Raw genomic sequence first — 15,172 nt, 5'->3', positions numbered from 1 at the left:
TGCAGTCCTGCACGTATGCCTGTTGTTCATTTTATATATATATATATATATATATATATATATATATATATATATAATGTATATATATATGTGTGTGTGTGTGTGTGTATATGTGTGTGTGTATTTTATAAATTTTAAAAAGCAATTTTAACCAGAATAAATCTAAAATGTATTCCCAAAATCGTGCAGCCCTAGTTTCTCTTGATATCAGCATGTTCACAGGTTTTTTTTTTTTTTTTTTTAGGTATAGTCCTGCTGACTTCAACATGAGCAGAACATGGTAAAGTGAAAAATCAAACATCTGGGAAATTACAGGTATGTAGGCTACTATGTTTCAGGAATGGCACAAAGGTGTGTGACTGGTTAAGTCTCTGTCTTTAGTTCAGTGTGTTAAATAATGTGCTTTTTTGCCATTTGTTGTGTATCTTTGGATTATGTTGTGTTGTAAATAAATCCAAACAATCAAAAAGCCGTTCTTTTTAAAATCTCCTCATTCTTTGTTCACAGTTCCTCATAGGCCCTGAGAGCTCCTAATAGGGCCATTATGGGAGGCTCTTTGTCTCTCTCAAGTGTGAAACACTCAATATTCATGGGTGGTTAACGCCTACTCGCATAAAGCTTTCTTACACAAGTCATGTCATACAAATTTTAAATCAATATATTGTCTGATCTGAATGAGTAGTCAAGGTGATTTTCACATAGTTTTGGAGCAAATATTCTAGGCTACGTGATACAATTTTCAAAAGTCTTGTGAATAAATAATCAGTTTGGGTTTCATAACCTCATTTCAGTGACTTTTTTTTTGTCATTTTCACAAACCACGCATAAATGTTATCATCTCAAATCTACAAACTTTTACATACATGCTGCTGACATATTATTGTAGCAGAGTTTGTGCTGAATGCAGTGTAATAAGATTTTAGCCATGAAAATGTCACAAGTAACAGAAATAAGCACAATTATCAGAGCATGTCAGAACACCTCCAGGACCCACAAAACCCCTCAGACCCCTGAGGGTTAAACATAATGTTTACTAACTAGCTAACCAGGTGAAACATGATAAAAGGTCAAGCAATAAATCATGTCTTTTTGAGTTTTTGTCTAAACCAGCAATTGTGGTAAGTGAGGTATGACCATATTTGAGCATAGATAGGTAGGGTGGGTTTACAAACTATTTAACCAGAGACCACACAATAGAGTGATAGACAGAGTATGCTTCTGTGTTGATCTGAGTTTAAGAACATGATAGCTGTGACCTGACACTATATAAGCATAACTAGGTAGTAACTAACTAGTGAGCAAACTTTACTAAACAGGCACAACAAAGCACCAATGAATGAGTTGTCTCTTCCAATCACCAGCTACAACTTTGACACGTGTGATGCAGTGATATTTCAGCATAACTAGCTAACTAGTGAGTGTAATGTTTACTAACTAGTTTACCAGTGGCAACACAATAGAGTGCCATGGGATCATGACTCTTCTGTGTTGATCTTAGTTTTTGTATTAACCAGCTACAAATATGACGTGATATGACCATATATAAGCTGAAGTAGCTAACTAGTTAGCTACATTTACACTAACTAACTATCTTACCAGGCACAACAAAGTCATGCCATGTCTCTTCAATAACCAGCTACAACCTTTTTTGTTTTGATCTGTGTTAACCAGCCACAACAGTTGATGATATACAAGCATAACTAGCTAACCAGTGAGTGTAATTTGCCTAACCAGGCACAACAATGTCTTGTCTCTTCCAAAACAAGTGGGTTACTACAATGTTTGAGCATAACTAGTGAAGGGTAATGTTTACTAAGGTAACCAGATACAACTTTATAAAGCATCAAACAATCTCTAGTGTTAAGTTTAGTATTTGTCTTAACCAGCCATGATTGTGACACGACGAAACAGCGTTGAGCTTAACTAGTGGCTTGTGAGTGTAATTTTTACTATGTGAGTTTGTTAATTTATTAACCAGCTTTCTAACCTGGAGCAATTAAGTTGTCTCTTCCATGTAGAATATTTGTTCAACTAGGAAAACGTTATATGATGATATTTTATCGGTCACATGCTTGATACAATCATATATTGTTATATACAATGATAGGTTCTCGCAATTTTTTTACAATGATACTTAAAACCTAGCATTGTTTTTTTATTTTTTTATGTGGCACACTTTCGGACAAAAGTTTGCCATATGTTTGCCGCAATTACGATATCAACGCAGATTGCGTTTTATGGAATCTTCACATAAGTATCACAATTAGCCCAATGTGGATCATCAACTCATGAGGTCATTGGTGATACTTGACCCTTTTTTTCTTCTTTTTTTTTTTATCAGTTGGCCATTTGTTCTTTTGCAGTTTTCATGATTTTCAATTCTTTCCCAGCTTACAATTACAATTCGGGTCTTGCTTTCTTATCTGTCCTCAGTAGCTAACACAATTGTTTCTCTCTGACTCTCTCCAGGAATCTTCGCCCCCCTCTCTAAACTCAGCAAACTCTCAGAACGACGGAAAAACAGTCCCCGCCAGCCCTCCGCTCCTGTCCCCCACCCTAGACGAATTGACTTGGCGCGGGTCACGTCCAAGGTCAACACAGGTACATTTCTCACTGACCCGGTTGCTTAATGACCCTCTTTACTGCACACAAACCCAATATCAGGAGGAAGCCAGTGGCCACCACAGACTCAAAGCTAATTACCATCCCAGAGGACCTGCTTGATAAATAAACTTACACGAGTGTGAACAGCGATAGTGGTGATAAAGCTGTTGGCGTTACCGCTTTATTCTGTCCCCTTCGGGGTTGTAGAGACAATAAAAAGCCATGTGAGCACTGAAGAAATGGAGCAATCATTGAGGGAGCTAACGTCACTTGTGTGCCATTACAGCGCTCACCCTAGGGGCCGTTTACACAGACGTGACACCCACCGATGTGTAGAGTGAATCACTCTAACATGCATAAACTCTCTTTTTTGTCACTTCTGCACATGAAAGAGGACAAATGACTAATTTAAACTCTTCCATTATCATCCAAGACAGACAAGCCTCAGAGGGATTTTATACAAGGGAAGTTGGCATTTTGAAAATTGGACATGTTCTGTAGTGAAATGCTATGCTTGCTCTAAAACTATTTTAGCATTAGCATTTTGCTAATTTCTCTATGGTAATTGTTTGTGCAGCTTTTGTGACCTTATATTAATTGAATAACCACATGGAATATTTATACCTTAAAAATATATATATATGTATGAGAAACGTGCAGATCATTGGATTATACACTCAACCAATTTGTTAAAAAAAATGTATTCATCCAAACACCACTACTGTATGTCGCTCAGAGACATGTAATGTTTGGAACTTTTTTTGTTGGCAGAACAAAAATAGATTAATTGACAATATTGCCTAAAATTACACAATATTTAAGTTCCTTTCAATTTAACTTTAAATTTCAATATAAAAACTAAAATTGCAGTCGTGCTTGGCTGTTATTATCTACGGGCGAACTAAAGTCATGCTCAGCATCTCTTGCTGACATGATACTACTTAAATATTCATCATGCATATTATTTAGGGGTGTAACAATATATCGTGTCGCAATGTATCGCAATACAAAAATGCAACAATATGTATCATGGATAATTCACCCAAAAATAAAAATGCCTGTGAGGAAAAAATTCTATTTTCAGTGTTTTACTAAAAAAATTTTTTTAACCTTTTATCATATGTCTTGGAGTATCGCAATAATATCGCATCGTGAGTTCAGTATCGTGATATACTGAATCGTGACATGAAGGTATCGTTACACCCCTAGTATTATTAATTTCATATAATCATAGTCCCTCTGGCCTACACTACAACATGGCCATATAAGTTGTGAAAAAGCTCATATTATCATGACCAGTTGTATGACACATTGCATTAACTACTGACAAACATATCTCCCACACACAGTGCTAAGGGCATCAGTTTTAGTTACAGTAAACATAACACACCTAAATATCCTGCAAGCTGCCGACACGTTTCTCATAATATACGTCTGCAGAGAGAGATGGTGTTCTTCCATTAGTGCACTAATGCTGATGAACAGCAGTTCCTCTCATCACCTCTGGTACACTAGAGACTTAGCATTTCTCTGTGAGTGTGTGTGTGGCCTGCTGAGTGTTGGGTGGTCTTTACTCCAGATTGGTGTAAATGTGTTGATCTGTTTTCCTAGACAAGCATTTCCACTGTGTCTTCCTCCAGGGCTCAGGTATTGTCCACTCAGACTGCTAAATGCAGACATATGGATCTCAATAGCTTTGTGTGGCAAAAGCACTTTTATGAAAAGCCCTTAAGGCATTGCGTTACGAAAAATGCTTTTTCTGCTTCCTCTCATACTTTTTTTTTATTATTATTTGTTTGTTTTTCCTTCCCTTTTTGTTTTTATTTCCTGTCTTTCTGTACTTTTAGAGGTTCATAAGAATTTAGTGGCAAGGTTTGCTTAATTCTCATAAAGATATAACAATTCAAAATCAAATCTTAATGTCCTTGTCAGCCAATCAGCAGTGTTATTTAAGTCTCATTGAGATACCATTATAGCTTTTAAAAATATTTTGAATTCGTTTTTATTAGATAGTTTTGTATGTTTTTATTAATTAGACACATTTTCTAATAAAATGACAAAAACATACAGTAATACAATTATTAAAACTTAAACTAGCAAGTGAAAATTTAGTTTTTTTATAGTTTAGTTTTAGCTAACTACGTATAGTAGTCAGTCAGTTAATTATTCGTTTTATTTATTGCTTGTATTATTAATACTTTTGAAGGGAGAGAACCCAGACAATTTTGATTCACACCTAAACAGGTACTATTTTTACATATTTGTGAATAATGAATCACTCTTTGTAATGATTTCATGAACTTAATTTCTGGCATAGTTCTTTCACATCTTTTCAAAGAGGCACAATAATATTATATAAGCATCCTCCTTATAATGCCTACCCACTGTTTTGTTGTTTTTAAACCTCTTTGTCATGTTCCTCTCTATCTCTGCACCTTTTTACATTCTTGATTTTCTTTTTGGTTTGAGGACTCAGTGTTGAGTCACGATGTCTGCATTAAGACTAATACGCACATCCAAGGAACAAGGAATCCGAGGCACATCTAGGGCACTTGTGAGTCACTTGTAGGCCGACTTCAACTATGACGCACATTCAAACACACGATTACCAAAAAAAGCCTCCAACGTGCTCACAATAACCATATCCAAGCAACACATTGTGTTTATAATGACACTTTAATGATGTCACTGTCCTCGCAGCCACCGCGGAAGAAACGCCGGCTCCATGTTGTCCTCTAATTAGTGCCGTTTCAAGGTGTTTTTTTCTCTCTCTTTTTCATTCCCGAGGTGATTTGAATAGTGGACCTTGGTGTATTTCTGTGTTCCCTGTTGATTGATTGTCCAATGAAGCCAAGCTTAATGAGCAGTCCTCACATCGGTCTGAACAAACTGGCAGTAATTTGTCATGAAAAGGAACGGGGGATAGAAGCGGTGTGTTTGTTACTGCTTTAACCCTTTATTTTTCATCTGGTTGTACAACCATCTCAATTTCCTTTTGAAGTAAACTTTTGATATTTGGCGAATAATCGTTTATAGGGGTCAGAGATGTACAAAAAAACATTCAGGAAATGTATTGCATTGCTAATATATGCACATGTTAATATTTTGGTTGAAAATGTGATTTGAAAGAAAAAAATTAGGTTCACCCAAAAATAAAATCAGTCCAATGAATTTTATTTTTGCAATAAAAATAGAAACCTAGTTTACATTAAAGTCTCTGAAAGGTCAACCACATAATTCGCAAACTTTTTTTTATATATATTTGATTGAAATGATGTTTTGTTGATTTCAGTATGATAAAAGGCTATTTCTTTGAGAAATGTGATCCATAAAGACAGATGATGAGTCTAGCGCGGGTTTAATGCTTTTGCTTTAGGGTGGGCCATAAATGTTTTGGGTGGGCTGCATAAGAATGACTTTCACAAGATGCGCCATGAATGTTTTACTCTCATTTTGAGCATCTTTAAAACACTCACGTACTACATTTAAATGGACTGAACCAGATTTCATGGACTCTTTTATAATTCATTTGCATTTTTGCTACTTGTGGTTCTTTAGTGTTTATTTCGTTCAGCACATCACAATGCACAATTTATGCACGCTTTATGTTTTAATGGTGCCGAAATTGCTTGTCCTCAAGATTCAGCTTGTCAAAGTTAATTAGGACTTTTCAAAGGGAAAATCTATTTTATTGACATATGCAGCATATGTATTGTTGAGAATAAATATGTTCTAAATGTATTCCTGCGAGTCTGAGAACGTATGGGGAACTAAAAGTGTTTGACTGTCTGCATGAATAATGTTCCCAAACAAATCTCAGTCATACTTTATTCTTTTCAAATCCATCTGTAGTGTCTCAGTCTCATTTTTCTCAGATGAGCTGATTTTAAAGCAGTTTTTAAAGCAGCCAAAACATAGATTAATAAATAGAACAAACTTCTATATAAGGATAAAGTTTTTTTATGTGATAGTTATTTTTGTAATATAGCTTAAAGGACAAGTTCGGTATTTTACACTTAAAGCCCTGGTTTCAGATCGTTTCTGCACTCTAAAAAATGCTGGGTTGTTTTAACCCAATTTTGGGTAAAATATGGACAAACCCAAATGTTGGATCAAAAATGCTATTTTTAAAAATGTACCCCAATGGCTGGGTTAAAACATTGGGTTAAAACAACCCAGCATTTTTTAGAGTGTGATGAAATAGAACGGCTAAGATTAAAATTTGGACAGATGCTGCTGACCCGAGAATTTTCGGGTTTCTTTCGCTTTCGCTTTCCTCCCCACCTCCACAATGGCTACATAGGTGCACTGGAATATCCTTCCTAAAACGCATTAAACTTTCGTTTACAAAGACGTGAAACTCACCGAGTGGTCAGGGGTGTTCACTGATATGCCAGCCCGATCTCATCCCAAGGCGTCATATACTGACGCTTTTGACATATCGTCTACATCCAACGCACATGGCACCCTTTAGCGTCAATATGAGACGCAGAAAGATATGGGCCAGAAGGCGCCTCCTAGCGGTCTAACCCTAACCCTACCCCAGACCTAAACCCAACCATAACCGAACAAAGCTCTGTGCGTGTCATATTGACGCTAAAGGGTGCCATGTGCGTTGGATGTAGACAAAATGTCAAAAGTGTCAGTATATGATGCCCTAGGATGAGAATGCGTTGGATATGCTCACACAAACATCGCTGCAAAAGATGCTTCCCAACAGGTTTTATCGTAGTTTTGTCCAACTCCATTGACTTGTATTGGATGTGCTGTGAGGTACAAGTCAATTGAGTTGTACCTCACAGGAAAAAAATAAATAAATAAAAATAATAGATATATATTTGTAGATACTCCACTTTGTGAAAGAACACTCCTTAACTGTGGTAAAGTCACTGTAAAACACAATATCTTTACTTTAATATCTTACCTGTAGATCGCCAGCAAGACCTCTAGTGTAGCCAAGTACATGATCTGCAGTGTTTGCTCTGCTTTAGTAAAAGCTGTCTGTTTATGCAATATTATTCCAGTGTTAATATTGAACTGTTTAGTCTTAATAATGTTTGGAAAGGTCAGGGATGACACCATTTTGGTTGTTTTGGTGTTCTCACTGTGCATATATTAGCATTTTAAGGGGTCCTTGGGGAGCGTGTGTCGTAACACTCCAGTGGATGTGACTTCTTTTGAGCGGGCCTTGTGTACGGGACTAATGATTCTGATGCTTTTGTTTTTGTGGTGTCGAACATGATGTACATTCCCTGTTTTACATGCTTCATACAATTCGGAACAACTGCGGCCTCAACTCAAAAAGTATTTGTATATACTTACTCAAAATGTAATGTTGAACAAGCTAAGACTATATCAAGTAGCATCTGCAAAGAGACATATTTCTCAAAGCTAACATTTACTGTACATTTGAAGTTCATGACATTAAAGGTGCAGTAAGTGATTTCTGAGAAACACCGTTGATATTTGAAATCAACTCAAACAAACACACCCTCCCTTCTTACTGCACCCCTAAAACGCACAAACACACAATGCAAGAGTGAATGAATCTTTATCATTGCTGAAACCAAGCAAAATAATGCTTTCTGGAAAATAAAGTGAAGATGACAAATGAACAAGGAAGAACAAACATGAACATACAGTAGACAAGAGTATATACAAGCAAGAGCTAGTTGTTAGTTGTCTGCAGCACAGCAGCTCCAGACAAACAATGACACTCAACTGTGCCGTTACTCGAGCTAACATTACAACAGCAGCATGTATTGGTTCTGTGAAACCACAAAACCAATTGATCAGAAACAACTCAACCTCACATCCGTTTTCAGGCCTTCACACTCAGGTCTCTCCAGTGCTGGAAAGCTTTTCTAATATTAACGCGGGTTCTGAAGCTCTTGCCTGATCATAACCCTTCTTTTTTGAGAAGCCATCTCTCTTTCTACAGTCTTTCTTCAAATCTCACTTTCTCTCCTCCCTTATCATGAGTGGACACGCCCCCCACTGCTGATTGGCTACTAGTGTGTTGTGCTGCTCAGTCCATTACACTTTCAACAGCGCTTCTCATAAATCGCCTACTCTACCTTTAACTATGGACTGCTGGGTTTGTTAATGTTTGACAACCAGAAAAGGAGCAAAGGCTTTTTGTCATTTTCAACACTATATTGCTTGTGTTTGCAATATCTTTTTTTTTTTAGGTAACATTACTTTAAGTCTTTGTTTTTTATGCTCTCTACCTCCAAGAGCAGTAAAAAAAATGATGTCCTTGAATTTTAATTATTTCTACATCCCTACAACACCACTGCCATTTCCTAAATGAGTGTGGTCCAACACTTTGGGTTTAGATAACTTTTTTGGACTTTTAACACCAAACTGTGCAAATTCCAAAAGTCTTGGCTCTCGCTTATCAATTAGCCTCTAAACTTGTTTCATTAATGAACTCTTTTAGCCCATGAAGGTCTGTGAATATGATGGTTTAATGAGAGACCTCATTCCAAACTGCTTTCCAAGAGCTGGAAGGTTAAAGCTGCTTCTCTCATGTGGCCTATTTCTTGGTCATTTAAGTGCAGTAGATAAAGTTTCTAGGTCTTGTTAGATGTCTGCGGTGCTGTGCCAAGGCTCGGGCACTTTTCCATGCTTCCATAAGATTAACATTTGGCTGGAACTCAGACAGGCTTCAAAGACTACATTTAAAAGGGCCGGAATGCTAAAATAATTAAACAAAGTGACTTTGATAAATGTCAGTTTCTGGTATGTTATTGGTAATTTGGTGTTTTATTAGAATTTACTGTAAGTGCAACAAATATGAACAAACCTCTTACCCTACAGTATGTATTAAACTTTGGCATGAATCTCGTCCTGCACCGTTTGAGCCGTGGACATGGATTATAACTCAAATCAAATCACTGCCATTTGAGGAGATGATATTTTTCAAAGCTGTCAGGCTCATGATTTTCTTCTGGCAGACTATAAAATATAAGACAAAATCCCATATGCTTGCATTGGAAAAGGGATCCGAGCCATACCTAGAGATTATATCATATATCATTATTATATTGTATCGGCAGCTACCTTTGAATAATAATAATTATTATTATCATTATATCTGTAGACCAACGAGGTGATGATTTTGCCAAAAATGACTGGACGTAGTGTTATTATGGCCACTCTTCCTATAATGTTAGAAATAAAATATTATTTTGTTATTATTCCAGGAACGTTTGAAGATTTGTCATTCAGCCAAAATAAATAATTTGAAATTCACCCAGTCAACTGGGAAGCAAATAGTTTAGCAGCATTCTCATTACATGTCATTTGACCTTTAGATGTTGGCAGGCCTCAATTTCTGTCAGATACTTCCCTGCTCAGTTTTTATATTCATTTTTCTGTGAAAAAAAGGGCTTTACTCGCCTGTTTTATCATGCTAATTATTTTGTACGATAATCACTGGTTAATTGCTTTGACCATTTAAAATGGCATTTATAAAGCTTAGTTGGATTACATCTAGTGTTAATTCATGTGATGCTTCTCCTGCAAATATGAATGGCAGCTTAATGAACTTTTAACATTTGTCTCATTAAGGGACATTCATATTGACTGCAATATGCTGTGTCAAAGGGGCCAAAAGTCAGTTAATTTCCAAAAAAGTGAGAGTTTACAATATTGTAGACTCAAGTAACAGCGTGTGTGTTAACATTTAACTTAATGTAAATGAGAAGTAACACTACGTTGCAAATACAATATGAGTGGAGCACACGTGATCTGCCTCGCATTAGATACTGTTTTCTAGGCAAGAAGGAGGAAAAGTTAATGGTATCTGGGAGCAATTGTCTTGTTCTATATAATTTGATTCTGTGTGATGCATGACAAAAAAAGATTTTCATGATATCATGCAGAAAATTTCCTCTCATCAAACTCAAAATCAGACTCACTTTGAATGCATTTTACTGCAATTTCTGTGCACTTTCACCTCCATAATCAGTGGCACCTCCACAGTTCTGAGAGACTAGAGTGTGCAACTGTATTACTGGACCTTGATTGATAAGGAAATCCCAATCACCAGGCACATCCTAAACTTGGTGGCACAACAATGTGGGTTAGTAATAAGCTTATAATATGTGTTTGGGTTAGAATCAAAATGTCCCTCTGAAATCTTGCTATGTGCCTTCAAACCAAATGGTCTTAAAGCCCCCATGAAAGCAAAATTACATTTATTTTTGGCTTTTGGTATGAAAATGTTAGTCTTACTGTTATCTATAAGCTAGTGTGCTGCTATACAATGATACAATTCACATTTAGAAGAAATAAGCATTCAGAACTTACAGGCTCTTACTTCCATCAAAATGGATCAATGATTTTGATGACAACACTCTGCACTTAAATTTTCTGTCCAATCAAATCCTCTCTAGAATCTGAAGCCCCGCCCCCTACATTATAAATAAACGCTGTTCACACATTTACTATGTTCTACATCATGGTGAATGGCGCAGTGCTCTATATGGGGGATAGGGAACGATTCATACAGTGTAAATATGCTTTCGATTGGGGTGATGAAGTCTGGTTTTACATTAGTGTCACATAAACCACCGCAGCGAACACACAGTCTGCTCCAGTCCAGAAACACGATAGCACAGAGTGAATCATATGTGCTATTCGGTGCAGACCAGAAAACATATCGGACCCATTTCAATTCTACACAGAATGCTATATTTTATAGCGATATGGCCATTAGAGACAGTACTGACGTGTTCAAGAGGTAACGCCGGTGTCAGGCACCATCATTAATTACACACTTTTCAAACTGCACATCGTTAGCATGATTCTGTTCTCTGTGTTGTTTTAGTAATAGTTTTATATTAAATCTAAAGGGGGAATCTATTAGGAATATATCCTAATGTTAAAATCCATTATTTTATGTCAAGCTGTCAAATGCAGCTTTACCGAGCTCAACGGCTCTGACCCAGCTGTAATATGAACAAAACACTATTCTTAAAAAGGGGAGGAGCTGAGCGATGTCCCGCCCTGTCTTTGTGTTTAAGTGTAAATGATGTCAACGCATTGAATAACGCTGCACGTTTCAAGTGATTCCATGTGATTTTTGCAGCTGTTCCAAGCTGGTCATGTGAATGCATTGACCAACAGAAAGCTGATTGGTTTGAAAGTGACTTCTGTGTGAGCTGTGCTTCATGTATCGCAACACGATTTACAATAGACACTGAAACTTTTTTCCCTGCACAATATTGCTAATGTGACCATACCTACATGCATTTTTTTGTTCCAGTTTTGTATTTTTATTTTAGCTGTTTGGAATTAACAATTTTTTGTTTTATATATCCATCCAAAGAAAGTCCAACCGCAACAAAACTTGGTATAGACATCAGGATATTCTTAGGGTGCATGTCAAGTGCATGCTAATATACAGTAAAAGTGTCATAAATGTAACTTTCAGTGAAGTCAAATTTGGCATGCATTTTTTTGTTTCCCCCAAAAGTGTGTGCCTGTAATCCATCTTTAAATTGCAGCAATTGTGGTAATCTTCTTCATTTTTTAAATCTGCTTTGTTACAGTTCCACTCTGTTCTGTCTGCACAGGTCTTCTTTCACGCAGTTGTTCCTCCTCCTCTTCTTCTTTGGACTCCAGACAAGCTTCCAGACGACCACCAAGACCACCACCACGGCAAAGAGCACCTCTGCGCCCATGGCAGGAACGAACTCCTCAGAGCACCAGATCTACTCCTCCGCCCTCCCGGTCCCTCACCGCCACCCCACACTCTGGTACATTACTTTTGACCATCTACAATAATTAGCCTTGAACATGTATTTGTAAATGGCAATGTGCACCATCATTATCACAGTCAACCCTAATGAGGGGTCAGGTCTTGCATCACCCTCAAGGACAAAGACTAATCCCACAACAAATAAATGAACATAAGTGAGTTGTTTATCAAAATAATACAAATAAAAATACTTATTAATGCATTATCCCTTTGCAGTGTCTTTGCAGTGTACATTATTTGCATTGTGTTAAGATAGCAATAAACTAGCCATCAGAAGTTGTTTTAATGTAAGTAACTGTAACCTTTCTGTAACTTTTTCTAATTAACCTTTCTATGTATCTGGTCACATGACACATAAATATTATGACACATGTTAACGAATGATGCAACTTACCCTACTCTCTACTAGGTTTTGAATGTAAAATGTGTGATGTTAGAGACACCGACATGACTGTAAAGTGCTTTGGGTGTACAGTAGTACATATGAAAAAGCGCTATATAAATGCCTCCATTCATTCATGTTTTTAGATGGATATTAAAGGGATAGTTGACCCAAATATGAAAATAAGCCCATGATTTACTCACCCTGAAGCCATCCTAGGTGTATATGATATTCTTCTTTCAGACGAATACAATTGGAGTTATATTGAAAAAATGTCCTGGCTCTTCCAAGCTTTATAGTGGGAGTCAATGGGTATATTTTTTTGGAAGTCCATCAAAGCGCATCCATTCATGATAAAAGTGTTCCACACGGCTCTGGCGGGTTAATAAAGGCCTTCTGAAGTGAAGCGATGCGTTCGTGTAGGAAAAATATCCATATTTAAAACTTTATAGACTAAAATAACTAGCTTCCGGCAGACGGCTGTACGCAAGTCGACTTACGCCAAAAGAGTAACACACTTTTGGGTGAACTATCCCTTTATTAGTGCATTTAGAGATTGAGATGTTTATAATTGTCTTTTCATCAGGAATGGCTCGCAGCAGGACCCCTTCAGCCAGCAGCACGGCATATGAGAGCTCAGATGTGCTTTTAGGGGAGCGTGTATTGGTGGTGGGACAAAGGACAGGGATTGTGCGGTTTTATGGGAAGACCAGTTTTTCTCCAGGTATGACACTATCGCCGTTCTAACAACCTCCTGCAGTGTACGATAGCTCAGGAAAGTGTGCTATGGGTCGGGGTTAATTGCACATTTAGAGATGTACAATGGCTACTCCTTTGTCAATGTACTTGGATCCCTCTCTTTTATGTAACCTCTAGATGAATTAAAGCCATATTTCAGTAGCAGCATAAATGTTCCAAGACGTCTAATATCACACAATGGATAAAGAAACATTTTATAAATGAGTAAAAGGCCAGCCACTCAAATTCACTTAACACACACTTTACCTGTCTTTCTGCTGGGACTTTATGTCTGCTACTCTGCTAGGTCTTTAAGTTGAATTCAGCAGTTTTTTAAATGTATACCGTATAAAGGTTATCCGCTTAATGGAACTGGTACTCAGGTGAGCTCAGCAGTTCTTCAGCACTGTGAAGTTAGTCACTGTATTTACTGCAATACATCGGATATTTAGCAGAATTTCAAGGACACTCGTTGTGTTCCAAGAACCTTCAGCTACATCCTTTTAGGGCTCAGATTATACAAATGAAAACTCAAGGGTGCCAAATAAAAGAAATGATTAGATTGTAGCATTTGTATTTTAAGTAGCATGTAAAAAAACATGTACTTACTTTAGTAATAACAGTAAATACTGCATAATTACAAGCAACTAACCCTAATCCTAACCCTAGCCCTATAGTACAAACATGTTAATAAATATTACAATGCATAATTATACTGTAGCAAGTGCACCCTTAAAATAAAGTGTAACCCCTTTATTACTAAAGTCAGGAGTTTTAAGGACTGAATGGAGAACAGATTTATACAGATTGGTGAACTGAGAACAAAATGTATTGCATATTGTCCATGATAGTGAATGCTGACTCAGCTGATATTGAACCAAATAAAATCAAGATTCAGGTTCAGCGAGCACTGTGGGTAATGAACAGTTGAGACACATGGGTTTAATACTTTGAAGCAGGGAGAACAACTCAATACTGTTCATTCTTTGAAGGATCGATTTTTATCATCAATTTGTATTTTGTTGAATAAGCCAATGTGCCATTGTACACGTGAGCTGACGTACCGCTATATTAAGGCTTGTGTTTTTTTATATATATATATTTGAAGATGTGTTCATTAAATACATTTTATTTGACATAATGTGATTTGAATATGTAGGCCTGAATGCTGCTGATTCATGGTTTGGAAAACAAGTGTAGCTAAACTATTCCCATAAAAAGCCTTAAAACGCTTACTCTAGTTGGCTAATGAATGACCCCTGAGTGCTGTTGAACTCAGCTCTGACTCAGTTTTGTGTGGAGAGCACTTTCATTTAGCAGGAAGCACAGTCATTTCATCAAAATCAATTGAAAAAGCTAAAAACAGATTTGGAGAGAAGTCTGGGATAGCTTACTACAACACATATATTGGCCAATGATCAATTATATGTACAGAAGGGACAACATATAATAAAATACATTATGCAGTCCTGGTCAGAATTATTAGCACCCTTGGTAAATGGGAACAAAGTAGCCTGTGAAAATAAATCTACATTGTTAATCCTTTTGATCCTTTCATTAAAAAAATCACAAAAATCTAACTGTTCATTGAAGTGAAATAATTGAAAATGGAGGGAAATTCTCTTTATGAAATATGTTTTTCTCCAAAACACATTGGCCACAATTATTGGCACTCATTT

At 36.8% G+C, this 15,172-nt stretch overlaps 1 protein-coding gene across 4 annotated transcripts in view; it reads left to right on the top strand.

Annotated features, from left to right (window-relative positions):
* Positions 1-15,172, top strand: part of LOC307008968 (CAP-Gly domain-containing linker protein 4) — a 50,338-nt gene that overhangs the window by 25,384 nt on the left and 9,782 nt on the right. For all 4 annotated transcript variants that reach the window (XM_079632315.1, XM_079632314.1, XM_079632313.1 and 1 more), the window contains 3 exons: positions 2,470-2,601; positions 12,189-12,371; positions 13,342-13,479. In XM_079632315.1, coding sequence (XP_079488441.1) covers positions 2,470-2,601; positions 12,189-12,371; positions 13,342-13,479 — 453 coding nt within the window. The remainder of the gene's footprint in view (positions 1-2,469; positions 2,602-12,188; positions 12,372-13,341; positions 13,480-15,172) is intronic.

Source organism: Phoxinus phoxinus (assembly GCF_949152265.1).
Source record: "Phoxinus phoxinus genome assembly, chromosome: 13".
NCBI classification, from domain to species: Eukaryota; Metazoa; Chordata; class Actinopteri; order Cypriniformes; family Leuciscidae; genus Phoxinus; species Phoxinus phoxinus.
The sequence above is the reverse complement of the archived record's forward strand: the minus strand, read 5'-3'. Positions and strand labels throughout refer to the sequence as shown.